We start from the raw sequence: 27509 nt of genomic DNA, 5'->3' as shown, positions 1-27509 counted from the left end.
GAGCGGTTTACACAAGTGCTAAGAGTGCTCGTAGGAATGACTGATGACTTTAACATTTTGGATCAAGGCAAGCTTCATAGACTAAGTGGTCCATGAGCCAGTTGTAATCTGTAGTTGGAAAAACCCAGTGTGTACCCTGAGAAAAAGGACGTAACAGTGGATTGAAGTCATAACTTGTCATCCACAGAGATATGAAATGGGCAGATAACATGGATTTTAAAAGAGAAGAGGCTCTTGCATGAAAGTAATGTGAGAGTGACCTGATAGAGCTTCTGGAAATCAGATCAGGGAGAGAGGAAGTGCCTCTTACAAAGGGGAACTTGGGAGGAAAGTCCAATTGTGGGGGAAGGAGCAGGTTCTGGTTAATGCAGGACGTAGAAGAGGACCCCTTTTTTTCTACCAGAATCAGGTTCCCTTGACTCTTGGAAAGGAGGCTATTGAGAAACTAGTTCACCTCTACTCCAAGCAAGACAGGGTAGGACTAACAGAGCTCTCTTGGGATCTAAACTACAGTCTTTCAGTGGGGTCTTTATGGGTAACACGGGCCACTGATAGAATCTTGAGTATTGTTTCAACTACTGAAGTTTAGGAGATGGTTCCTCTCCTGATATCTTATTATTAAAATAATAAAAAGTTTCAAACAAACAGCAAAGTTGAGAGAATTTTACAGTGAACACCTGCCATCTAGATTTTACCGTTAACATTTTACTGAACTTGATTTGTCACATAGATATCTATCTGTCCGTTCGGCAAGGTGATGGTGTTTAAAAAATGTTCTCTCCAGTCATCCAACCGTAAAGTCATTTAATTAGCAAACCTACCTACCATGTGCCAGCCACTGAGAGTAGGAAAGGTTCCTGTCCTCAAAGGAAGCACAGTTTAGGAGGGGTGGCAACATGCAAACAAATAATTTTCACAATATGGGCAGTACTGTAATAGGGGTAGAAAGAAACTACCATGAGTACACAGAGGAAGGGGTTATTCAGCAGAAGCATCATGGAGAAGGAAAGCTTGAGCAGGGCACTGGAAGGTGTGAAACAGTTGGCCGAGAAGATGTTGAAATGCTGGGCATTGCTGGCAGAAGGTGATTGTGTGCAGTCATGGGGCTGTGGAGTCAAACATAGTTCAGTATGGTGGCAGAGGGTGGCAGATGAACAGGTAGTAGAGATGAGGCTACAAAGAAAGAGACAGGGACTTGGTTTGGAGGGTCCTGGATGCAGTGGAAGGAAGTTAGGACTCTATCCACCAGTTCTGGGAACAAGTGAAGGAAATTGGGGAGTGACATACTTAGGCTGGCCGGTGTATAAAGGGGCAGAGGGAAGATAGCCTTGTGTGGGAGAAGAGTTAAAAAGTTGCTCTAAGAGTCCAGGCTAGAGATGATGAAGGCTTGAACTCAGGCAGATATAGCAAGGATCAAAAAGAGGGTAATGAATTGGAAAAAAAGAATAAAATGGAAAGGAGAATAAAAAGATCCTGATGAACAATTGGACATAGGGATGAGAATATGATGTGGAAATGTTCAGTATGACTCCCAAGTTTCAGATTTAGGGAACTGGATACTATTAATCATGGTGAGGAATTTAGGCATCTATATGGAAATCAAGCACATTAGTCCCCGAAAGCCATAATAAAACAGTGGAATTTGAATAACATTTTAAAAAATAAAAATAAACAATAGAGAGAGATTGAATAAATGGAAGGTTAAGGCAGCAAAGGATAGTAAGAGAAAGAAAATCAGAAGTGGAGCATCAAGAAATTAAAAGTAAATATTGAGAGGGAACTAGGAGGAGGAAGAAGGAAGATATAATTTGCCATGTTTAACATCTACTTTAGCTTTTTATTCCTGAAAGCCTTCGGCTAAGAGTGAAGGCATTATAGGCTTGATCTTAACAGACTGCCACTGATGAGGGTAACACTACATTGCTGCTAAGAGTGAATTATAGACACACTGGGTATCACTGCATTTGAAATACTACTCAGTAATTTTTTAAAGTACATCTGGCAGCTGAGACTAACGTACTCAAGCTCACCTGAATTTCTATCCCAAATGCCATTTTATTCATCTTTATTCAGTTTCAGGTTCCCTTGTAGTTTATATGGTGAGTCTTTTCAGCTTCTCAATAGCACAAGGCATTCTGTCATCCAGTATTTATTGCTGCCAAATAATGATTCATGGTGTGGAAAGATGAGCAGGAAAGGTGTGGTTAGTATACATTGGTTTACCAGACCAGGTTGTCTAACGGTGGCTTTGGCAGGTCTCAGTCTCCCTCAAGTACATGATTTTGAGAGAGCCTAAGTAGCTCCAGAAATCTCCTGAGAGCCATGGAACAAAACAGCTACTGAATATGGGTTTTAAGGTGGCTGCTGATGTATTAAAATCAGTGAAAGGAATGAATGGTGAAGGTCATTTGAACTTTGATTTCAAGGAGGTGAGGAAGACCAGACGTTTTTGTTGCCATTTTTTAAAATGGTCATAATCCACCTTAGCATTCAGGGTTTCATTCCCAGCTGTCTGGTTTGGAGGGAACCCTGGATTTGTATTGGGATCAAAGCACCTCAAGTTGACTGTGGGTGGCATCCAGAGAATAAGACTGGGTAAGAAGAAACCAAGAAAGCAAAGAGAGAAAGAAATGGCTTAGTCCATGGTAGGATGGAATCAGAATAAAGTTCCATAGTTGATATCACCTTGCTTCAAGGGTAAAAAGTCAGTGGACTGTTCCCACTGCAGTGAATACTGTCAGGTTCCCAAGCAAAACATGTTATTTCATCCTTTTCCAGACTGAATATGTAAAATATCAAGGACTCAGGTACAGTTTCATCAGGAAAAGTCTGCTGAGTTCACATCCCCCGCCCCCAACTCCTGCACCACACATGCACATGCACAGCCTTTGCCACCATCTCACTTCTCACCAGGCTCTGCGTCTCCATGGGCAGTTTGACAGAGGTACAGCTGGTTGTACTTTTGTAATCCAAAGGATAGACCCTTAGGTGAGAGTCATAACTCTCTGCTTACTGTGCTCTCCCTCTGAATTTCAGAAAGAACTTACAGGCACAGAGAACATGCATTCTCCAAAGAAGGATGCTGAATGGTCCAACTTGGTCATGGAAGGCTATGTCCCTGTGTATCCCAACTCCTCCATTGATATGATTTAGGCAGGCTTGGCAACATTTTCTGAAATGGATACAGTTTATTTACAGAAATAAATACAGTTGCTCTTATACTCCGGGGATTAAGTCAAGCCATCAAAGTCACAATGAATCCCAATCCAATTGCATTCTAAATTCATAAGCCTATGTTCAGTGTGAGTATTTTGAAATCATGTCTTTTAGGTCAGAGTTTTGAAATATTAATGTAAAGCACCTGGGGAAAAACTCACCGGCACTTCAATGATAAGTAGATTCATGTGTTGCCTATGAAACAGGTTGTCTAATTTTATCATTCAACTCTACCAGAACCCAGATTACCAGTGAGACCCACTCCAGCATACCTGGCAAGTTGCTTAAGATTCTAAATCATGGGTCTAGTTCACATCGTAGGGCCTACGAGCTGGCTTTCAGCCCTTGATACATCCCTAAGTCTCTCTGAGAAAATTTAGGAATAGTCCATAAATTGTCATTCCCACCAGAAATCTCTAGCCTTGGATAAAGTGAAACTTTATTTTCAGGCAGGGAGATGAGAGGAGATTTAAAAAAAGGAGAGGCTAGTTAGGTCCACAAACTATTTCCTAGAAACCGCACAGTAAGGACCTCTCACCCTTCTGATAGACTCCAAAGAAAAAAGGTAGAAAGAGTATCTTGTCATTCTCCTCCCTAGAGAGTACTTAACTGGTACATGAAGATAGTAGAAGAGAAAATTGGGCTCCTTCATCTTAAAATCTTTGACCCTGCTGGCTCAGATTCTGCTACTTAAAAAGCAGTAGATACAAGTGTATCTGTGTGGAGAAAACATGATAGTAAAGATCAAACCTTCAAAATAGATCAATTACAAAGTGATTATATTATTACAAAAAATTCTACCTAAACTAAAGGATTCCTTTCAAGAGCTCTCCTAGTATAATTGTTTATGTGCAGATTATGTATTACTTGGGTAGAGAGAAACCAATTTTTAGATATTTTAGATATTAGCTAGAAATCAATACCAACTGAGGATCATTCAGAAATTCAATCAAAACATGTCTGTTATTGCTTTGATTTCAATGGGAAAATGTGATTTAATTTATGCACAACTTTTCCAGAATGGTTTTATCACAAATGTAACCTGTATTGTGTATTGGCTGAAGGGTAGGAGTGAAGAGGCTATTTAATATTTTAAATGGGCTTTGGGGATGAGACAGACAGACTAGTCAATGGTAAGTTTTATAATTAAGGCCTCACAACTACGTACATCAGCAAAATGTCAGTGAGTCAATCCAAGGGCTTATCAGGTCATTCCTCTCTAGCTAACTAAAAAAGTGACACATGGGCTGAATGCACCAATATAATTTAAAGCTTGTACTGATATTTTTAAGATTATACTCAGCTTTCTGTAATAATGGGGCTTTAAAACTTCTTGGTGTGTTAAAATTACCTTTCATTCATGTAATTTTACAAAATCTAGGGAGAAAAAGGGGTAGTTGAAGAAATGTATTCAGGCTATTCTGAATGCCCATGACCTAGAACCCCCCTTTAAAAAAATATTTACCCCTTCTCTAAGGTGGCAGAGCAAACCTCCTGATAAGGATGTCCCCAAAGATTGAATTATCAGGGGTATCAGCCAAGAATAAGAAGTATTGACAGGCAGAAACATTTTTGCATTAAGATGCCAAGAATGGTGCCACAATAGAGTGGTTTTGGAGTCAGACAAACTTGAGTTCTGGTCCCACTTCTTAGAGCAGCTAGCTGTGTGACCCATAGTGAGTTTCATACGTAACCTCCTTGAGCTTCAGTTTTGCCATCTGTGTAAAGCTGACATTTTATATACTTAAAACGATTAAATATATATAAATATGTAAAACTGCCTAAGGCAATGCCTGGCACATAGGAAGTACTTGATAAATTATTTTTAATGTTGTCTTTACTAGATTAATCTCTCATGGAGTTAAAAGACTGAAAGAATATAAGACCAGTCATTGGTGAGTAGGTTTTCATCACTCTGAAGACTGACTCTTCCAGTCTAGGCAGTCCCTAGACAGCAAAACCAAGAAGTAGGAATGGGACCTTCCTCAGGGCCCCTCCTTCATGGGAGCCCCCTACACTCCATCAAGGCTGTGTCCTTCTACAGCCCAAGAGTCACCATTTAATATCTCATTAAGGCCCATTATCTTCTTGGCAGTCCTCAACCCTGGGTCTTCCCTCAGATCTCTCCCTATCTATCTCATCATAATTTACCTGCTCTCTGTTAAAATCTTTTCATTAATTTGCTTATGTGTGCCAATGAAGAGCCTGTATATATTTTGACAGGGATCCCGGAGAAATAATACAGGATGGTTGTTCTCAGATGTGTTATTGGTAACAGTAACAAGAGCTGATAAACTGAGTGCTCACTCTGTGCCAGGGCCACACATGTGCTGTAGGTGTTACCTCATACAAGCCTCACAACATCCTATGGGCTTCATGTCACAGATGAGGAAACTGAGGTTTAGAGAGGTGAAGTCACTTGGCCAAGGACAAACAAATGCTGGGAGGAGGCAGTGCCAGAATTCACCCCCAGATCTGCCACCCCTCACCACTGGTGCTCTCAGGTCCTGGGACACACACAAGCAGTCCCTACCTCCCTAAGCTTGATCCTGCTCCTAGGACCCAAATGAATTCCTGCCTTCAATCAACTTACTTGGAATCAAGTTAGCTGAGAACAAACTTAAAAGAGGTATTGGGAAGTTCAGAGGGGGACACCCTGGCAGCTGGCCCCCTAGACTGGACTCTGCTCCTGGCCGAAGGGCTGTGCTGGGGCCTCTGCATGCAAAGGAGGCTTCTCATTTCCAGCACCTACCTAAGGAGCTGAATCCCTGAGTATTTAATAGCCTGAATGGGTGGATGGAGGGGGTGGTTGGAGGAAGAAATAATTTATGAATATTTTATTTTATTTATTTTATATATAAAATATATTTTTATATAAAAATTTATATATAAATTATATATATATAAAATATATTTTATATATAAAATATATATATTATTTTATTTATTTTATAATATTTATTTATTTATTATCTACTATTTAATCAGATTCTAAAGTCTAAATCCAAAAGAAAAATCTGTGAATTTTCTTGTATTTTGCTCATCTCAGAATTTTCCTGGTTCAGAGACTCTTCCAAAAATGGAGTAATGAATCTCCCAATAAAGTTGTACCTCAGGAAATATTCTTCTTTGTTTTGTCTTCAAACTGACTTGTGTCTATAGGACAGCATTTTCTCAGTAGTAATCTAAATATTGCATGCTTGTGGAGAAATTCAGAGCACAACTTACTGTCATCAGGTAGTAATAACAACTAATAGTGATAATGATGATAGTAATTCAGTATATTACACTTACTGAGAGCCAATGACCATTCTACGCACTGAGCTAGGTGATATCATAGGATACACATACTACATGTGGGAGTGGGAACACTCGTCTTCCCTATTCACAGATAAGGATGCTTAACCTCCTAGGCACAGAGAAGTTAAGCAATTTGTTCAGAGTCATAAAGTTAGTAAATGGTAAAGCTGGGCTTAAACCCAGCAGCCTGGCTTCTAATTTTATTTCCTTGTACTATTAAAACAACCAGTCGTCCTCTATCCATTTATCAACTAAATCATTTTTATATTTTAGCAAAATAGACCAAAGCCAAAGTTTATTTGGTACGTTAAGCAGTCCCACCAAGCCCTGTTAACAGAGCATGACGGTGGTAGTCTCCGCTGGAGGGCTGCCCCATTAGGATGGTGATTTGAAATTAAAGATGAGTGATATGTGTCAGCTGTCCTCATCCTTTATGCTTAGCTTTTCTCATCATTTTAATAAATGCATTATCTGGACAATATATTCCTCTAGGTAACACTGATACAACTTTTTTTTCCCACAAAAATATTCTTAGTCTAAACTTTTTTTGGTTACTTTTCACTGGTCATGACAGAGGGGGGAAAAAAATAACAGGTGATTTCCAAATTAAAATATATGGGGACTTCCCTGGTGGCACAGTGGTTAAGAATCTGGCTGCCAATGCAGCAGACATGGGTTCGAACCCTGATCCAGGAAGATCCCACATGCCACGGAGCAACTAAGCCCAGGCACCACAACTACTGAGCCTGAACTCTAGAGCCCATGAGCCACAACTACTGAGCCTGTGCGCCACAACTACTGAATCCCATGCGCCTAGAGCCCATGCTCCACAACAAGAGAAGGCACTGCAATGAGAAGCCTGCGCACCTCAATGAAAGAGTAGCCCCTGCTCGCCACAACTAGAGAAAGCCCGCGTGCAGCAACGAAGACCCAATGCAGCCAAATTTTTTTTTAATTAATTAATTAATTTTAAAATAAAATAAAATATATGGAAAAAATAAAATAAAATAAAATATATGGAGATATTTTCACCTCAAGTTCAAGCTTGATTCACCAAATATCATCCAATTTCTTTTTTTTACTACAAAGTTTAAAGAAATTTTTAATGTCTCTCCTACCTTCTTTCAGCCAAAACTTAAATTTATTGAAAATCTTAGTGTAGAAAGTTTCTATTCAAATTTCTGTTATTCTCTTTGTAAATCAAATCTCAAGTAAGGGAGTTCGATGGTGGCAGAGCTTATGCTTTCAGAGGAGTAAGGGTTACAGTTTAAAATTTTCAGTCTTTCACCAAAAGAGCCTTGAAAGTGAGATCAATAAAATTGTTTCCTTACTTTTTAATAATAAGAACTGGAAACTTTCCCATTTCTTTGCATTTAATTTTCCATGTTTACCATATGGCTCATGTACCATGTACATGATCTTTTAGAACTTTAGTGGATTTCTGAAGCCAGGAAAGATAAACAAGGAAGCAACAACAACACTGTTACACTGAACATTTCCCAGGGTTCTGCCTGATTCTAATTACCTTAAACAGTTTACCCAGGATGCTTCAGTATAACCACCTGGAAAAACGAGGGTGGAACTTTGATTCTGGGAGGCAAACGTAATTACTAGATTTACAAAGTATTTTAAAATCCCCAGATAAAATTGAAGAGAGGACTGGAGAGGAATGTCACTATTAGCAGTAGTGAGGTTGTAGGGGGTGGCGGGGGTTTCTGAGAATCAAAGGTCAGTGTCTCTTTTTCTGCACTGGCCCCTCAGCCCCATCTTGTGCAACCAACCTCAAGGGGAGGTGGAAAAAGAATCATTTATTCACCTTCTGGCTGCAAGAACTGCAGACTTCAACTGTGGCAATTCTAGCACTGAGGAGAAAACACACATAGGAAAAAAGAAGGCCATGTCTCACTTCCAAATTAAAAAAAGACATTTCTACATGTTTCCATAACCCACAGACTGCTGCCATTTGAGGCCAACCCCTCAAAGTTTTCCTCTTTGTCTAGTGTAGTTGCTGAATCTAGGCCACTGTCAGCAATCCTTTTCATTCACCGAGGCCTATCCCCACACCCCACAGATGCAGAAATTCTCCTGGGACATGTGTACTTTGGTATCAAACAATGCAACTCATGTTTGATTTTGGATAACCTTGCACTGCTGAATAAAATAACCCTTGAGAAAGAAGCAATAAAAGCGCTGTAAGAAAAATGACTCATGTTTCCAAGCTGTCTAAAGTGATCACTTATCCCAACAAATGGTAATTCTTTCAAGACACAGTGGGCATACACCATACTTATAAAAGTCTGGGAGAAAAGCCTTGCAATCATTTTTTTTTAATTTGTGTTCAAATGTATCAAAAGACTATTTCTGGTAGGGTGTACCAGACAGGGTATGCTTGAAAACAACAACAAAAACCACATGAATGTGAAAGCCAAGGTGCACTGGCCCAAGGAGGCGGGATGGGGCGGGGGGAGGGGGTGGTCCTTGCTGGACATCCAGGCTCATTGTTTACGTACTTGTTTATGTGCCTCTAATTGTTTTCCCCTTTCTGCCCTCACTCATTAGAGTGCAAAGATGTGAACAAAGTGGCTTATTGCCCACTGGTGCTGAAGTTCAAATTCTGCAGTAGAGCATACTTCAGACAGATGTGTTGTAAGACCTGCCAAGGACACTGACCCATGGAAAGCCAGAGAGAGCGCCTTGTCATTTCATCGTGGAAATGCATCCATCACAGAGAGCCACCCAGAGGAAGAGGATTGATGTCCTTGCAAATGCATTACCCTGTGGAAAACGTAACCACTGGTCAGCCCTAGCTGACAGGATTTCAATATTATTTTAACTTCTGTGAAGTGGGATTTATTGATCCAAAGTGCTGGACACGGTATTAGGAGGGAATGCCAGATTGGAGAGATCCAAACAACACAGGGAGACTTGTTTACTGTGGAACGTTTGTGTTCTTTTGAGTAAGTCCAATAGCCTGTTTACCTCCTTGGACCATTAAGATAATTTTTATTATGGACTTAGCAATGACACTGAATCCATTTGTATTTAAAACTGTTTAAAATGTAGCTGTTTTGACTTGGTCAACTATGGAAGTAAAGAAGATTCAGAAATCTTAAGTCATAGCTTAAAAATATTTACTATACTTTATCACTACAACAGCACCATGATTTAAATTCTAAAACGGGCTTTGAACTGTAATTTAAGGAGCAATTATAAACCAAAAGTAATGAAAGTTTGTATTATTTTTCTTCATTCCACTTAATTTCCTTAGGAATAATCCCCCTGTTCTGAACACTGCTGTGAGCCATATATAAACTATATTAAACTGAACAACAATGAAGGACTTAGTTTAAAGCAGCGCATCAGTTACTGCAGCTGTGCAAGTCTATAAATTCACTGCTAAAAGACTGTGGCTAACTTGCCATTGTGCAAGTGAAGCTGAGATTTCCATTAAAACTTTAAGAGAAAAACATTTCAATTTCATGCAGAAGCCAGACCTGGGGTATGGTAGAGACTGAAGTACCAGGCCTTTTGCTGCCATCACACAGGATGCCTCAGTTCTTATTTGAGTCACCCCAACTCACTTGTGTTTACATCCTCTCCAGCCACAGAACGGCTTCTGCCCTATTGGATTGTTGCATATGCATGTTGAGCTTGCTGAGATGACACCATGCAAAAGATAGACTGGCTCAGTGACAACCAGGCAGACCCTTTTGCTGACAATTACGATGGGTTCCAGATGTCCCTTCTTTGATATGGCAGAAGGGCATTTATTTATATGAGAACAAGTGTGTGTGTGTGCGAGCGCTTTTGAGTGTGTGGGTAGATGAGTGTGCTTGCACATAGATGTGCTATTTCTGTGAGTTTTAAAGTAGGCAAGGGATAATAACCAAAGAAGAAAAACTCATGAAGACTAGAGATCATAAAGCATCATTTTAATAGTCACTCAACCAAGTATTTTGTATTTTTTATGGATACTCTGAATGGCAATTAAATGTGAAACCCAATTTCTTGGGCAAGTCAAATTCTAGAATCAAGTCCACCTAAATTAAACTGACTAAGCTCACATTTTCCCAGTCCACATCGCACTCATCAAGAGATTTGACAGTGAGATTTTTAAAAAAGAGGAAAAAAAAGAGGGTACTTGCTTATATGAATATTTTGTACTTGAACACTTGCAGCAGGATCTTGATGAATGTGTTTTGTGTCCTGCACATGTGTGCACCTTGCGACACCAACGCCTCAAACTCAAACCAAACAGCTACTCTGTAAAGCTACTACTTGCAGTTAAAGAGTATGTCTGGCTTAAATCCATCACTGTGCTCTGAAACAACATGTCAGGTGTGTCACGTACACCATAACCTAAAGTGGTTGATTAGGTTTTTTCAGAAAGGGAGACTCACAGACTTCAAAACCAAGTGTCAGCTTTGCTGTGGACAGTCAGCACGGGACGCTTGTTGCTCTGTGTGCTCAGTCGCCATCATCTGAGTCTCCTCGCCTGCTTTCTCTCTCAGCACCACAGCTCATGTCCCTGAGTTTCCAGAGAGAGCGACTGACAGTAGACAAGAGTGGCCAGGACCCCAATCTCTGCTGCCTTGGAAGATAGCCCAAGTGCCACCTCAGCCATCAGTGAAGGGCAGGCAGCCACAAGCAGCACGGCCCCAGCACTGACCTCCTTTGGCCCCTTGCAAAGAGCACTTAACTTGGTGCTAATGTGCCCTGGTGAAATAAAATAAGCGAACAAAAGATGGTTGGTTTCTCTGGCATTTTAGGCATAGGTTTGCTATCGGGATCTGCTTTTCTCCAACGTAAATACCAGCTTATGTTTTTATTTCAAAAAGATTCCTTACATTACCGACTAAAGGCTACTTTTCCCCTCACCCGGGAACTAACATGGTGAGGGCCATACCCCTGAGCCCCGTGCAGCACCCCAACTGGTGCTAGAAGAGGAGGGCAGACGTGTCCCTCTGGGGTGTGCAACGGCACCAAGGCCAGGGGTCAGAGAACTCCCGGGGACAGCATCAGATTACCTTTCTAGAAGGAACCAAGCACAGGATGTGTAACAGGACTAAACTTTCAATTGGCCTTGAATTTAAACCTGAGTGAGGAAAAGTCATACTCCACAGCACATCACAATACTGCTGCTACTCTGTCGTCAACCACGTGGCTACATGATGCTCTATTCCTAAATAATAACAATAGGATTGTCGGCAGATGCTGAGCCACCATGGCTGGCCCTCCAAAATATATATAGGCTACTTAGGGAACCCCAAGGAAACTGGTACCCCGTGGCTGAGAGCAGTATCCGCCACTGGCATAAGACCCACCAAAAAAGGCAAGGTAAGCGTACCCAACTGACTCCTTAAACAGTCCATTTCATTAAGAATTTTATTATTTGAGTGAATGTCACATAGGTATCCTTAATAATACAGAATGAAATTACCTTTGTATTATTGCGATTAGTTGTTGCTTATTATTTTATACTCAGTATTAATGTGGTACACTGTTACTTTTTTTTTGCTTTTGTAAATTATATTCTAATTTATTGCCATGTTTCCTAACACGTGTCCTACATTCAATCTCCTGCTTGTAATGAAAATGAAAAAGTCATTGTAACACTTGATGGAGTGAAATTCCACACCAGGCACAGATTTTTTTTTAACATAGATAATTTAGTAAAAATAAAATTCAGCTTGTAAGAATGATTCAGATGGAAGTTGTCTATTCCCTGAAAAGCCGGTGTTAAACTCACAATAGGAGGACTCTCTATCCCTTGCAATACCACACTACATTATCCAAATTTTCCAGGTAGTGTACAGGATTGCGATAACTTGTTGCATTCTTTTTTTTGGCCGTGCCGAGTGGCATGCGCAATCTTAGTTCCCCGACCAGGGATCGGACCCGAGCCCCTTGCAGTGGAAGCGCAGAGTCTCAACCACTGGACGGCCAGGGAAGTCCCACTTGTTGCATTCTTATTACCCTCCTCAGAGATTGCATCTACTTGTATTTCAGTAACATCTAAATGCAAGGCCTCAGTTATTTCTGGTGGGGCTATATCCCCAGATGCCACCAGCCAGCTATTCTAAGACCAGAAAGGAAGTCCAGATTGGCCACTGCCACATACCTTCAGTCACACGGCCCACAACTCTTTTGCCCCCTGCTTCTTTTGCCTTCCATGTAAATTCTTTAGCATAGAAGAGGACGCAAGATATTTCACTGTGGAAAGGGTGCTGAACAAAGAATTCATACTTGAAGGGTTTTTCTACTCAGACTCAACTGGGAACGAAGAACATTGGTGAGCATACTTTTCTGCCTCCAGACTTTTCCTCTTAGGCTGAGCCGCTTTGCTAAACTGGGGGATACTATCATATGCAAAGGCAACTCAGCAGTTAATCTGAAGGTGTCCCTCCTGCATGCTTAGCTATTTGAGTACTTTCATAATGACAACTTCATCAATTACATAAGAAGATGTACAATGTCCAGACATGGTTGTGTTTTAATGCACTTACCCCCATATCCCTCCCCCACAGATTCAACTGTATACATTAGAAGAAATCAAGTGAGGTGATTAGAAAGTCCTGGGGGGTAGTTCCCCAAGGTCATCTTAGGAACCAAAAGTGGTGAAGTATTATGAATTCTTAGTTAACAGGAAGACCCTGGCACCGACTATTTTAACCTCCCACTGCATTTGCAAAGGGTAGTTCTGCCTAGGGGTCAGGGAGGGGGGGAATACTGAGAAACAAGGCTTACCTTAGCTTAGATTCCTCAGATTCAAGTCTATCTTTTCATCTACAGTTGTTTTCAAGCTTTTGGTTTAATGTTTCTCTCCCGGTGGAATATCTACAGGGCACTATCCTGCTTAGGGCTCTGACCCCAGGGACAGTCTGCCTTCCATTAAAAGATTTTGCCACTTCCCGAGGCCAGGTGACATTTTTTCAAGTAAATTAGGAAGAAAGTTGGCTATTGATCTTGGTTACAAAAATATGTGAATTTGTGTGGCAAGGGTAAGATTCATTACTTTTAAAAGAAGGGAGGAGAAATGTAACTCAGGGAGAAAAAAGTCATAGGCCAGGAGGACTGGAAAATTCTAAATAAGTGGTCACAGAAAAAAGATCACTCTCTGAATAAAAAAAGGGACAGATTAACTATTTTTGCAATTCTGTCTCATGCATATCATCAGAATGTGTGGAATAAACTAACATGTTTTTAAAAAGAGCAGCTCTTCACAATGGTTTTGTGCCTTAAACTTCAAAACCTCAGGCTGGAACTTAAAAGGAAAATGGTCTGTTCTCCCGTCTCTTTCTCAGAGGGTTATTTCTAGCATTGCTTGTCCCTCATTTCATCCACAGATGATATCTGAGGCCAGAAATGGAATAGTGGTTTGAGGACTGGAGGAAACCAAGGTTATGCCCATATTGTCTCTTGGTCAGTGGCTTTCCTTAGCCCACGGAAAGCCTTGAGCTTCTTGGATCTTGGTTTGGATACCTTACCTTACAGAGAGGTTTCACATAAGAAGAGGTAAGTTATCACACCAGCTCCAGGCCTCCTAGCAGTCAGAGTGCTTCTTCAGGTCAATGGCTCAAGAGTTGGTGGCATCCACCAGCCCAAGGCGGATATAATTCTTGGAGGGCCTGGTCTGTGCCCCCAGCAAAGGCAGTTGTGGATAGCAGGCTACCGTATGGGCCCACAGAACAGTAATTATGAGATGAGGCCCCTGAAATCCCAAGCAAAGGTGACCTGAGGAAGTGCCAGTCTAGGGCCAGTCCAGGCCAGGTGTGGCCTCTGTGTCTGGAGAGCGGCATTAGCCGCGGTCATTCATTCATAGCAGTATTTGCTAAGGCCCTACTGTGCCCAGGTTCTGTGCTAGGCACGTAGCATATGCTCTCTCATGGAATATTCTCTCAACAAAGCTATTGAGGACAATACTGTCAATCCCCATTTACAGATGCCAATACTGAGGCTCAGAGAGGTTAAGTTGCTAATAGTCACAGACCAACGAGGAAGAGTCACCTCTCTGACACACAGAAGGGAGCTGCCTGGTCTGCCTCTAGGACAAGGAAGCTGGGGAGGATGCTCCTCTACCAGAGAGAAAGTGACTCACCAGGCCAGAGGAAGCGGGGTCCTGCTTCCTGGGAAGCAGTGGGCCTGAGGCCTCAGGAGGGGCCTCAGGGGACAGGGAAGGGTGAACTTTGGGCTCCTGTCTGGTAAGTGGTGTTTGCCGTTCACTATGAAAATTCCTATGTCTGGTGACTAAATTACAGGTGGGGACCAAAAGTGGTTTCTTTTTTTTTTTTTTTTTTTTAAACAATATATATTTTTAAAATTTATTTATTTTTGGCTGCGTTGGGTCCTCGCTGCTGCGCACGGGCCCTCTCCAGCTGTGGCGAGCTGGGGCTACTGTCTTCCTTGCAGAGCACGGGCTCCAGGCGTGCGGGCCCCAGCAGCTGTGGCAGGCGGGCTCAGTAGCTGTGGCGCACGGGCCCAGCCGCTCCACAGCCTGTGGGATCCTCCCGGATCGGGGCCCGAACCCGCATCCCCCGCATGCGCAGGCAGACTCCCAACCTCTGCGCCACCAGGGAAGCCCCCAAGAGTGGTTTCTGAGCATGTGGTTAGAGTTTGTGGGAAGAGTTGGAGAAGGAAGGTCAAAGACGTTGGAGGATGAACGGTGTCTGCAATGGCAGCAGCCAAACAACATGAAGGCTCTCACCTCCCCTGAAATGTCCTGTTTTGAATCACAGAGCCTGTCCCTGCCTGACAGCCCCCCACACCACTTCCAGACATGCCAGATGGCCTTGCTGACCTGCCTCCACGCAACTGGAGCAGAATGATTCCCGTGTTGGCTTTGGGGTAAGTTTTGAAGAAGAAAGGTGGATTTCTCTCTGTTTCAGTCAGAGCAGGACCATCGGGGCTTGAAAGCTCAGGCCATGGCGTAGCTGCCAGCAAGCACATTCTTTGACCTTCTGTGGTGGGTCCACAGAGTGGAACCAGGTGTTCTTTCAGCCCATGCCAGAATGTATCGGCCGCCCAACTGGCCACCTGCCTCCACCCCAGCGACAGGGCTTTGGTTGGCCCTCTACCAAACAGCTGTGCTGAGAGCCGCAGATGGCCGCCCACGCTTGTGCCCAGGCCAGCAGCTGCATTGGCCTGACAGCCTGGCAAGGTGGACCTCGTGTGCCTCTGCCCTCCGTCCTAAGTCCTCCCCAAGCCAGGTCACTCAAGGGGCTGGGAAGAAGGAAAATCAAAGCTCACATACACTAAGGAATTGCTTTTGTGGTCCAAAGGCAAGCAAAAAGCACACTGTTCTCTTCCCCTTCCTTCAATATCATCAATTTTGGTATTTTATTTTTAATCATTCAAGTTAATCTGATATAAATGAATCAATATTTAGTTCCTGTTTGTCGAGTGTATTATTGTTAGAATAAAAAAATCTCCTGATTTTTTATTTTCTATGTATCTATACAAAGGCAAAGGAGGATGACATCCCAAGTTCAAAAAGACAGTATGTACTTATTATCTAGATAATAATAAGCATTGCTTGATATTTTGAAAAAACACCCACAGAAGTGGCTAAAATGTGAGTTTGATTTAAAATGGGTAGGAAAAAAAAGGTTATCACAGCTGAACTAATTGCAATAAAAAATAATTTGATTCAGAGTTTTAAACTTTAGAACAGAAAAAAGTAAAATTGAGAAATTAAATATATTTTATTTTGAGATTTAAAAAAGGAAGTATATGTTGAAATTATGAAACAGGGTAATAACCTGGAGCCACATTTATCTTTGAAGATTTTCTGATTGTAGGCTGGGCCCGGAAGACATTATTATCTGCTGTGCTCAGGAGCCAAGTTCCCACCAATGTGGGAAGCTCCTGCTGGAGGGAAGGAGGAGGGGACTCACTGTTTTATTTCTTCCCACATTTAATCTCAATTGCAGAAACTGCATGTACCAGCTATCTCCTAAGTCTGGCTTTTAAAATCGATACATTAGAACTTAACTCTCCAAATGAGTGCTGTTCCCTTCCATGTAATCACCGGAGATCACTCTGTACTCATTCTAAGAGCAAAATCATCACTCAAAACTGTCTTAAAATTGCTTGTTTAGATTATCTTCCAGGGTAAGATAGATTTGATTTTCATAAAAGTCCAAAACCAAATCTGGTGAGTAATTTGCATATAATCATTTTGGCTACAAAATCTTCTGTGTCTTATAAATTGACCCCAGGTGATACCACAAAAGCAATTCCAAATATTCTTTGAGTAAGTGACTTTTTTAAAGGATTTCACTCATTCGTGTACAGAAGTGCTGGTGTTTTGTCTAAAAATTATTGGCACTGATGTATAATCCAATTTAAGACTGATAGAATACAAGCTTTCACTAAATGTTATACTATTTCCAATTCTAAAATTAGCTGGAACCTGGACCACCTAAACTGGCGTGTGATCTGTTAGGGAGAAGAAATGTCTGTGACCTCTCAGAATTGAGTCAACCCTTAAATACAGGAGGCAAAACCACTGTCTCAGACCCTGGAGGTTAGCAAACAGCTGTCCTTCCAGAGGGCTAATTAACCTAGGTCCGCCAGCAACACGAGCGAAGCTGCTGCCAAGTGTGCAAGACCTGGTGCTCTGCTTCCTCGCCGCTGGGATGTGCCGCGATTTACACAACTGTAAGTGTGTTCCATTCCTGTAGCTTGAGTCCTTTCCCATTGGCTTAAATGATAATTCCAAGATGAGCCTGCCCCCTGATCCTGAATTGGCCGGGTGTGGGGCTGAAAAGCCAGCCCTGAGTGTCTTCTCCCTTACTCTGCCTTTTTCCTAGAGTTTTCAAGGAAGTTGTTAATGATGTGTAAATAGATAACTCAAATCTATGGGGCCGACTACTGCTGTGAGGAGCTCCGAGAATGGCCTTCTGAAGAGGAGAGTTACTCCCTTATTCATTCAACTTTGAAGGGTGAATTTTCACCATGGGTTTTTATACAACAGATACCCATGTAAATATCAAGACACAAACCAAACTTTTGTTCCCAACATTTTTGCTGGAACATGCCTTAAAATCCACAATTTTTATACTTTTTTTCCCCCCTGAAAGAACCAAATCATTTTAAATTCACACCCTTTCTTTCTAAACAGCTTCAAAAAGGCTTCTTAGGTGGCCAGGAATCCTTGTTCCTCAAAATTAACAATGACAGCTATGGTCAGGGACACTGTTGGAGTCCATTGTCACTCCAAATCAAGAAGAAAACTTCACTTTAAACATGTTTACAACTCCCCCCTCCAGTAGTCTAACCAGATGTATCTTTTGCATCAACTTCATAATAATTCAATTGCTGATAATTGCCTAGGAGAAAAGCTCTGATAAGACAGATGGGGTCCCTTCAGGAAGTCCTAATGAAGAAAATAATGAGTGACTGTGTACTTATTTAATGCAATATCCTTTATAAGAGTAAGGGGTGCTGAGAAATTAATAGTGTTTCCTGCACTGCTGAAGATATTTAATTCAATTTCTTTTTTGCTTTAGTCAAGAAAGTATCAACTTTGCTTATTTTGTTTTTATTTATTTTGGAAATTTTCAAGCATATGCAAAGAGCAGAGAGACTTGTTTAACTACTCCAGCCTTCTTCACCCAGGTTACAGCAGTTATCAACATGTGACCAGCCTTCTTTCCATCTATAGTCCTCTACTGTGGATTATTTAAGCAAAATTATTTCATCATTAAATATTTTGGAACGTGTCCCTAAAAGATAAAGACTCTTAAAAAAGACTACACTACTATTTTTTTTTTTACACTACTATTTTAAAAATTTATATTTTCATTGTAAAATTGCATTTGCTCTTTTTAAAACTACTGTCCCCAAACTTGAAAAAAGTAATAAAAATTGTATATACCACTTAATGAGCACCTATTGTATACTCTATTCCAGGCAGTATAGTAGGTGCGTTCTGTCCATTATCTTATCATCATTATTGTTGATTTTTATTGAAGAGGAAACCGAGGCTGAGAGAGGTTAAGAGACTCATCTGCTGGCAAGTCGAGCCCAGCAGGACTGTGGAAAACCAGGATTTATGAGAAAACAACTCTGCCACCACCAGTGCCTATCCTGTTTCTCTGTTGCAAATCACATTTAGGAAGAGGAACATCCAGCATCCCTCTCTGCTTGTTGGTCCCAGAAGAGTGGTCCAAAAACAAGTAACTCCTGGAGAAAACTATCCTCCTTCTCTGGCCCTTCTGGACCATGGCTGCTTCCAGCCTTAGTGGCACAAGACAGTGTTGCCTTCCTGTAACTGCCTTGTTGCTGCAAATGATTTCAGCCATATTTTTCTTTACAATCAGCGAGTCAAAATCTACACTAGTTAACGAAACTTCTCTCCAACTCCAACTCCATTGCAAAATTTCTAACTGTAACCATACGTAATTAATAATTAATTGTAACAAACTCAACTGTGGAATAAAATGTGTAATTAAAAGTTATCTGTAAGGAAATGTCATGATGTCTGCAAATACATAGCTTTCAAAGAATTGATTTTTTTAATGGGGGGAGGGACAGAGAGAGAACAATAAAACAAATATGGCAAATGTTAATAATTGGTAAATATAGGTGATGGGTAAATAGGAAGAAGAAAATTCATCTGTGTAGAATGTGTGTGCATGTGTGTGTGTATGTGCATGTGTGTACGTGTATGTGTGTGTTCACATGCATGTGTGCATGCATGTGCATGTGTGTACGTGTGTGTTCACATGCACGTGTGTGTGCATGTGTGTACGTGTATGTGTGTGTTCACATGCATGTGTGTGTGTGTGTGTGTGTGTGTGTGTGTGTGGAGAGAGAGAGTGAGAGGGAATGAGCAATGGTTTATTGATATCTTGGTCAAAAAAGAAAGCTTAGTGAACTAGTCTTTCCTATCCTTTTTCATCTTTCTAAGCAGGAAACCAAGTGAAGGGCAGGACTTGGAGTCACAAGTCTTTCATATAAGGAGTAGCCAGAAAGGAAAGCAACTGGGCTAAAACCCAATTCCTAGTCCTGGTCCAAAAATGAGTTTTTCTCAAGTTGGAGCAGTGGTTCCCAGACTTTCAGATTTCATGGACCAGTAAAATTTCAAACTACTTTGAAGACGGATGTAGAGTGGCTAACATTTTGCTTTGCCAGGCAAAGACATTTTTAAAAATCTATCATTTACTATTGCCATAAAAGTACCTTTCTAAGAGAAAGTACATTTTAACCCCAAAGACATGAATATATTTCTCTTTAGCGGAAGTTACTACCTTGTTCTTATTTTTCCATTTAACATCTTTTTTCAAATAAGAAGGCTTTTAGCTGCAAGTATACAAAACTAAACAACAAGTGACTTAAACACTAAAGACAGGGCAGTTCCAGTTCCAGATGGAAGTCCACTGTTCCACGGGGTCCTAAAGGACCCAGGCCTCCCCCCACCTCTCCCCTCGGCCTGTCTCCATGTGCCCATGGCTTCCCTTATCCACAAGACGGCCGTGGCAGTTCCAGGGGTGCATGCAGAAGAGACAGCTGCTAGCAGAGGGCAGAGGCTATTTCTGCTGGCGTGTCACCATCATGGAGAAAGAGTCTCCCAGAAGCTGCGGCACATGGACCCTCAGGACACAGCGGCCAGGACTGAGCCACACTCCATGCTCCAGCACCGGGGAGGCTGAGACGATCTGCAATATTTTTTGCATCTCTACTGAAGCTGCCTCTGCTACGAGGGTCAGGGATTGGCTGTTTGTAGGGACCAAGGGACAATATCAGGTCTCTGAAAGCCTCATCTGGGGCTGAAGCCTGATATTTGGGAGCTCTTCACTTAGAGCTTCCCATGCTGAGGCCTGCAGTGCCTGCTGAGCATATAGCCACAGTCTAAGAAATGCTTTATTTAGTTTCATCCAAGTTGAGAGCAGAGATTTATGTAATAAGTCTCAAAATCGTCCCGCATTGCAAGGGAGCCTGAAGAAACCTGGCCAAATGATATCATAGCTCTGCTGAGAAAAGCCTGAATAATCTCCCATCATTTCACCCCCAATTGCATGTGAACAATTACTCATCTTTATTAACTGCCTTATTGAATTATTCATGAAAGCCAAGGTATTCAGACCCACAGAACTGGCCTTCCTCTGCTACATAAAGGAAATTGTAACAGCTCCTAGTGAGAATCGTTAGCGTAATTAAAATGAACTTTTTACTCTCTTGACAAGCTGTGGAAAATGTGATAACCCACAGATAATTTTAAAACAATGTTTTAGCCTGGAGCTGCAGTCTCTTTTGAGACATGTACCATCACTGAAATTGTATAAAAGATAAATTACAATTTTAAGCAAAAACTAAAGAAATGGATTTCCAGGATAAAATGACAGAATAAAACAATAATATAGAATCTCTCTTCCCCCAAACCAATAAAATAAACAAGAGGATTTTTAAAAGGACTTAAAAAAAGAAAAAACCAACAACAAGCAAACAAGAGAGGCAGAATAATTTTCTGCTGTTAGTACTGAAAAATGGTAGCTGAAGGGAAGTCTTGCGTAGTCCACAGTTGACGCGGCGTCTAACTTTGCACCCACCCATCGTCACTGGTACTCAGAAAAGAAGGTGAGTACCAGTCACCTTTACTAATCCTTTTAGGATTAGTAAAATCCTAAAAATTCTTACTAATACTCTCAAACATGGGAAGAAGCAGACTGAGGGACTGAATAGGTGGCTCGGGCAAAAACAGAGAAAAGTCATCAGCAGCAGAAGTCTCTGCTTACCACAACTTCAGAGATAAGAAAGGCCACAATCTATGAAAAACAATATGGGCATTCCTCAAAAAATTAAACATAGAATTACCGTATTTTCCAGCAGTTTCACGTCTGGGTATGTACCCGAAAGAATTGAAAGCAGAGACTCAAGATATTTGTACACCCATGTTTATGGGTGGCATTATTCACAACAGTCAAAAGGTGGAAACGACCTAAGTGTCCATCGACAGATAAACAAAATGTGATACATACATACAATGGAATACTATCAGCCTTAAAAAGGAAGGAAATTGTGACACCTGCTACAACATGGATGAGACTTGAGGATGTTATGGTAAGTGAAACAAGCCAGTCACAAAAAGACAAATATACTGTATGAGGTACCTAGAGGAGTCAACTTCATAGAGACAGAAAGTAGAATGGTGGTTGCCAGGGGCTGTGGGGAGGGGAGTGAGGAGTTAGTATTTCGTTGGAGTTTTAGTTGAAGAAACTGAAAAAGTTCTGGAGATGGATGATGGTGATGGTAGCACAACAATGTGAATGTGCTTATGCTACTCAACTGTGTGCATTAAAATGGTTGTTGTAAATTTTATGTTTTGTATATTGTACCACCATTTAAAAAAGAAAGAAAATCTACAAGGACTTGCTATCTCCTAAAGTACTGTGCAGATTTTGGGAAAAGATCCCAAGCCCACAGGATAGGGATATACTAGCTACATAAGTGTGTCATGATACAGGGCTGTGGTGGAATGTATTGTCCTTCCCAGCTGCTCCTTTGCTTCCCCATCCTTGCCCTTTGCCCTGTGACTTAAGGTGGCCCCTGCTACGGAACAGAGTCTACTCCCTGCCCGTTGACTTTGGGCCTGGCCATATGACTTTCTGTGTTTAGCCAGTGGAATGTGAGCAAATGTGATATACTCTGTATCTTGGCCATTGGCGGTTGACTCTTTCTTTGTTCTTCCTGCCGTGAGATTGGCTTGTCCAAAATAGGCACTGCTTGGATGGTTTCCACTTTGGATGTTCACTTGAGTACATTGGAAGCACACATCCACACTAAGAACAAGAAGAAAATGTTGACGTGTTAGCTCAAGGGATCCTCTTTCCCTACCTGCTCTTCTCTCTGTAACCTTCCCCCTTGTTTCCCCCAGTAGGGGGGATGCTTCCTGAAAACATTGCCCTAGATGGAATGTTCTTTTCTGCCACATGCCTAGCTGCCCAATCTTGTGAGCCAGGTTCTAGCTGAGGGTGACTATTCTGAGATTCCATTGTGAAATCTGTCTTCCTCCAAATTTATCTAGAGAAATGAAAACAGCCCATCCTTATGAGCTCATGGGAAAATCCTGGCGCTCTTGCCAGAGCATCAGAAGGGAAAGGTCATTGCTTCAGACAGACAGGGGTGTCCAAACCTGGAGTGGAGGGAACGTTTTTCACTGCAGCCCCATCCCTCAATGTTCTTCCTCAGCTCATATAAATATACCCTCTGTTGTTCTTGGTTTTCTTCTTTATTCCAATATTCAGAATTTTTCTACTCCTACTTGAGATGTGTAAGTTGCTAAATCCAGGGCAGATCCTTTCTTTCCCAATCTAATACTGCAGGAATTCTTGCCTGTTCCCTCAGTGTCTGCCCGAAATAGGTACAGTTATGAGAGCGGCTGCTGCCCACAAAGTGCAGGCTGCTGTGCCCTGGGCTGTGGAGCAGACAGAGGGAATGAGAGAGGGGTTTTGCTAAGAAGGCCTGTGGCAGAAGCCTGGATGCACACACTTGCCAGACAGAAAATAGCCCAAGATGATGATCTCAACTTATTCTTGATTGCTGCTAATTTCTAGTTGCTGTACTGAACACAGAGTGAGAAACAGTCTGTGCTCGGAGGGTTTGCAGTCTAAGCTGCCAGTGTTGTGCCCTGTGCACGAGACTGGTCAATAACTATCATTTGATGAGCCAGAGGTCTTTTGTGGGGGACAAACCTGCTCCCTGAAGAGTTCAAGCACTCAGTCCAAGAGGAGAGAAATGGGATTCCGCCAGAAGTCAAAGTCCGGCCTGGATGAGAAGTAGTAACAAAATGATAAATAGTCATGCCTGTTTATGAGCAGGGAGCTTTTATGCCACAGGACTCAGGTACTTCTGAACATAGCTCCTGCCCCTGCCCAGTGGCCTCAGGAAGCTTCGAGGGACAGAATCATCTCCATTTTTGAGAAGGAGAACTTGAGTCATGGAGACATGAGTCAGCTTTTCCACGGTTGTATCGTACAAATAGCCCCAGAGTTAGTTTCCTGCCTACCAGCCAAGGGAGGCGTTTTTCAGACCTCTCGCCTCCTTCTCGGGAGTTCTTGTGATACAATGTCACCTGTCAAACATCCAAAAAGTTCTACAGCCCAACACAGTTTGGCTTCAAATTCAAGTTGGCAACAGTTGGCAACGTGAAATGGAGACCTTCCCCCAAAAGGGCAGGAGTGAGTGTGGCCCAGGGCGGCGTCCTCTGCTGGAGGGAAGCAGACAGACACCAGACACCTCTGCTTCCCTAATGTGGGGCCCCCCACAGGTGACAAACAGGACAGACCCCCCCTGCCAGTGCTCGGCTCGTCATCTGAGACACTGGATAACAGTTGGCAAAGAACAGACCCCACACCTGGCTGGTCCGGCTCAGACCTCTCAGAATGGGCAGGTGGCCGCAAAACCCCTGTAAGTGCCTCCATTCAGCTAAACTGGGACAGTCTGAAATGTCTAGAACCAACTTAAAACAGCAAGAAAACTAAATGGTTTCCCCACAGGCATGGTTGCCAAGTTGATCATCAGCAAAAAGAAAAATCAATACGCTGAGTTATCCTGAAAAAATGAAATGGAAGCCAACTAGTTCAACCAAAGAGGCAAGAACCTTAGCTCTTTAAAAAAAAAAAAAATTCACCAGACACCACCAAAAAGAATAAAATACAAAGCCAAGAGTTGCCAGTCAGTAGAGACTTGGCATGTTGAACGTGGTGGACCAGCTGTCCAAGATGACAGGATTGTTGTTGACGGGTACAGGCCTCCAGGGAGATGGGCTTTGGATGGTGTTGCCATGGCCTGAACACAGTTGTTTACGTCTGTTCCTTGGAATACTAAAACAGCATTGTACTCCAAGCCCGGTGCCTCACAAACTAGCTGCTGCCCCCTTGGAAGCACAGACAGCCCTGTCTTGAGAAGATCCTCCAGGCACAGGTCAACTAGAGGGCACAAGGGGACACGGGGGCAGAAAAAGCATTAGGTGAGGGGTCAGAAGAGCTGTCTTCCACCTCTGCCTCTGTCACCTGTCTGATGTTGCTGCTTCAGTTTCCTCTGGGTGACGTGCAGCTCGTACTTTCCTACCCCATGTGCTGATGTGAGGCTCCAATGACATCTTGTGTGTAAAATGCCAGGTCTTGAGGTTGTTGGTGTCCCAGGGCTATTCCACCACCACCACGGCTTCTGGTAGATCTCAAGGTGGTTCTGTGCCGCCATCTCAGTCACAGGTGGGGCTTGGCCTGCCACTCCCTCCCTCAATTCTTGGAGTGTGAGTGTATCTTTGGATGTTCCTGTGGACTGTGGGTCCTGTTGGATGATTGCCACCTAGGGGCTACAGTGATACCCCAGCGTCTTCCCTGTTCTGGACATGTTTGCTAGAATCTAATGTTCACTCTACTCCAAGCAAAGATACTGAAGATTCTGGCAAAGGCTTAGAGTGTCTCCTAAACCTGCCCCCAAGAATCAATCCTACAGAAGATTGTTTGACAAATCCTGAGAATCAGCATGATTATCTCTACATTAGAGGAGGGAACTGAGAAGCCAGGACTAAAAATGGAGATGCAGTGCTTAATGAGATGAAAAGCTTGAGACAATCAGAGTGAATGCATGAAAACAAATGAGCACGTGGAAATCATGAGTTGAAATCAGACTGTGAAGGATTGTGTATTTTGTGGTGCCTGCTCAGCCCCTCTTCTCTGAGAAGGGCCCCCTCTCATCCATCAGGTGAGAGTCTCACAGCCATATTTCTAATATGTGTCTTTGCTTCCTTGGCTACAGCTGATAGGGGCCTTGGTGTGGAAGGGCTGATGGAATTTCCCTGGAAATGTGGTGTTGGGATTTAAAGATGCAGCCAGTCTCTGGGCGTGGCTGGACCTGCAGGACATATAAACTTGTTCTCTGTGGAACAGACATCTTCTGGAGAAAAAGCAGACACACAGAGACAGCCAGAGGTGAGAGCCCATATAGCCCCAAGGAGAGAGTGGCCGCCTTAGTTCCTGACAGCCACCCACTCCCTTGTGAAAGCAGCTCCTTCCCACTATTCCATGAGACACTTCTCAATCCTTATACCACATCCTCCTTTTCTCACTTACACTAGATTGAGTTCATTTCTATTATTTGCAGTTCTGTAACATAATTATATAATATAATCATAAGGAACTCAAGAATCTTGCCGATCAAATGAAGAAGTTTAGACGTTATTCTATAAGCAATGGGGACAGTGCACAGCCAGTAAATCAGTAGCTCCTCAAACCACCACTTAGAGAAAATGTTGAAATGAATCTGGCACAACATCTTCACGTAACAGCCACTCAATGAATGGTTCTTGAATTACAAAGTCAGGATAGGACTTGAGTCATGTGTAGTCCACTGTATTGCATTTCAGTAAAGGAGAGGAAGACAGTGAGAAAAAACTGCTTATAGGTCTTATTGATCATCATGACAATTGAATGATCTGTTACTTAGGAAATTATACCTGGGGGCCTCCATCTCCTCTAAGTAGTATATTTTCAGAATATGTCCATATATTCTGGCACCTCGTGGTATTCACATGGTACAAGAAAGGCAATATTTATGGAGTCTTCTTTTATGTATGGTAATTACAGACAGATGGATCTACACTTCAAAATACTTCCAAGATGTTTCCCAAATATATATATAAATATTAGACAAATGCTGGGGGAAACCTAGTCATTTCCTTTCCAGTGATGTAGGGCTTCTCACCCTCCTCCATTGTGCCACATTGGAGATTATGCTGGGGACCGAAGAGCGATAGACACGGACAAACTAGAAGATGAACATATGACTCGCCATATGAGGGGACTTTACATTAAAGAATGAGGTCTTAGACCAGAGAATATTTGGCACGGAGATGAATTCTTAGTCTTTACACCTGTCTTTAAATATTTTAAAGATTTTCAAGTTGGAGAGAAATTAGACTTGTCATAAGGCTGTTCCAGAGGAGGAAACTACAGGGGCATATTTTTCATCCAGAAAAAAGGCAATATCATCTCAATATTAAGTAGTTGGTATGGGTTCACTACTCCTTCTGGTAGCAGCTGCTATGCTTGGCCTCACAGTGGGCCAGTCATGGAATCCTGTGACTTGGCCTTACCCATTGTTTGGTACGTGAATCAGGAATTTCCCTTTCCATTGGTGTCTTTGCCTGTTCAGGCTGCTATAATAAAATACCGCAGGCTGGGTGGCTTATAAACAGCAGAGATGTATTTCTCACAGTTCTGGAGACTGGAAAGTCCAAGATCAATATGTCAGCATCTTCACATTCTGGTGAGGACCCTCTTCTTGCTTCACAGCCAGTGCCTCTTGCTGTGTCACATGGTGCAAGGGGCAAGGGAGCTCTGTGGGATCCCTTTTATAAGAGCACTAATCCCATTTGTGAGGCTTCACCCTCATGACCTGAGCACCTCCCAAAGACCTCACCCCCTAATACTGTCATCTTTGGGGTTAGGATTTCAACATATGAATTTGGGGGGACACAAACATTCAGACTGTAGCAACTGGGTTCATGTTACAAGCAACCAAGAGAGTCCTGCGCAGGATCTATAAGAGCTGCCTGATAAGAAGCAGGTTGCCCCTCAGCAGTCAGTTACCACGACGGGGCACGTCCCCAGAAGGGCTGGAAGCTGCTGAAAGGGCACACTGGGGGAAGTGAAAAATCAAGATGTCCTCTGCACTAACTGTGATCCCTCTAGCTTCCTGATCACTGAATAACGGTAAAATTCTTCTTTCACAAATTATTCACTGGCAAGCAGAAAATAATGCATAGCCCATGCCACATAAAAAATAAAAAGGCAGCAAAATGCTGTAAGTGAATTAATATTATACTGAATGACAATTTACATTTATTACTCAGCTCATCTTTATTAATATCTACCTCTCTTCCTAGCCTGTTAGTTCTTGAGGACAGTGTCCATATCTTTCTGGGGTTTTGGGAGTTTTGGTTTTTGGTTTTTTTCTGTAACCCAGGACCTGGGACAAACATTTTT

General features: G+C 42.3%; 1 protein-coding gene across 9 annotated transcripts in view; it reads left to right on the top strand.

Moving 5' to 3' along the window:
• ADAMTS6 (ADAM metallopeptidase with thrombospondin type 1 motif 6) overlaps window positions 1-18284 on the top strand; it is a 274672-nt gene extending 256388 nt beyond the window's left edge. For all 9 annotated transcript variants that reach the window (XM_082383163.1, XM_082383162.1, XM_082383167.1 and 6 more), the window contains one exon: window positions 9076-18284. In XM_082383163.1, coding sequence (XP_082239289.1) covers window positions 9076-9185 — 110 coding nt within the window. In that variant the 3' untranslated portion in view covers window positions 9186-18284. The remainder of the gene's footprint in view (window positions 1-9075) is intronic.
• Window positions 18285-27509: the final 9225 nt, after the last annotated feature.

This window comes from Balaenoptera borealis, assembly GCF_965194805.1.
Source record: "Balaenoptera borealis genome assembly, chromosome: 2".
In the NCBI taxonomy this organism is placed as follows: Eukaryota; Metazoa; Chordata; class Mammalia; order Artiodactyla; family Balaenopteridae; genus Balaenoptera; species Balaenoptera borealis.
Note: the sequence above shows the minus strand (reverse complement) of the source record. Positions and strands in the feature narration are given on the sequence as shown.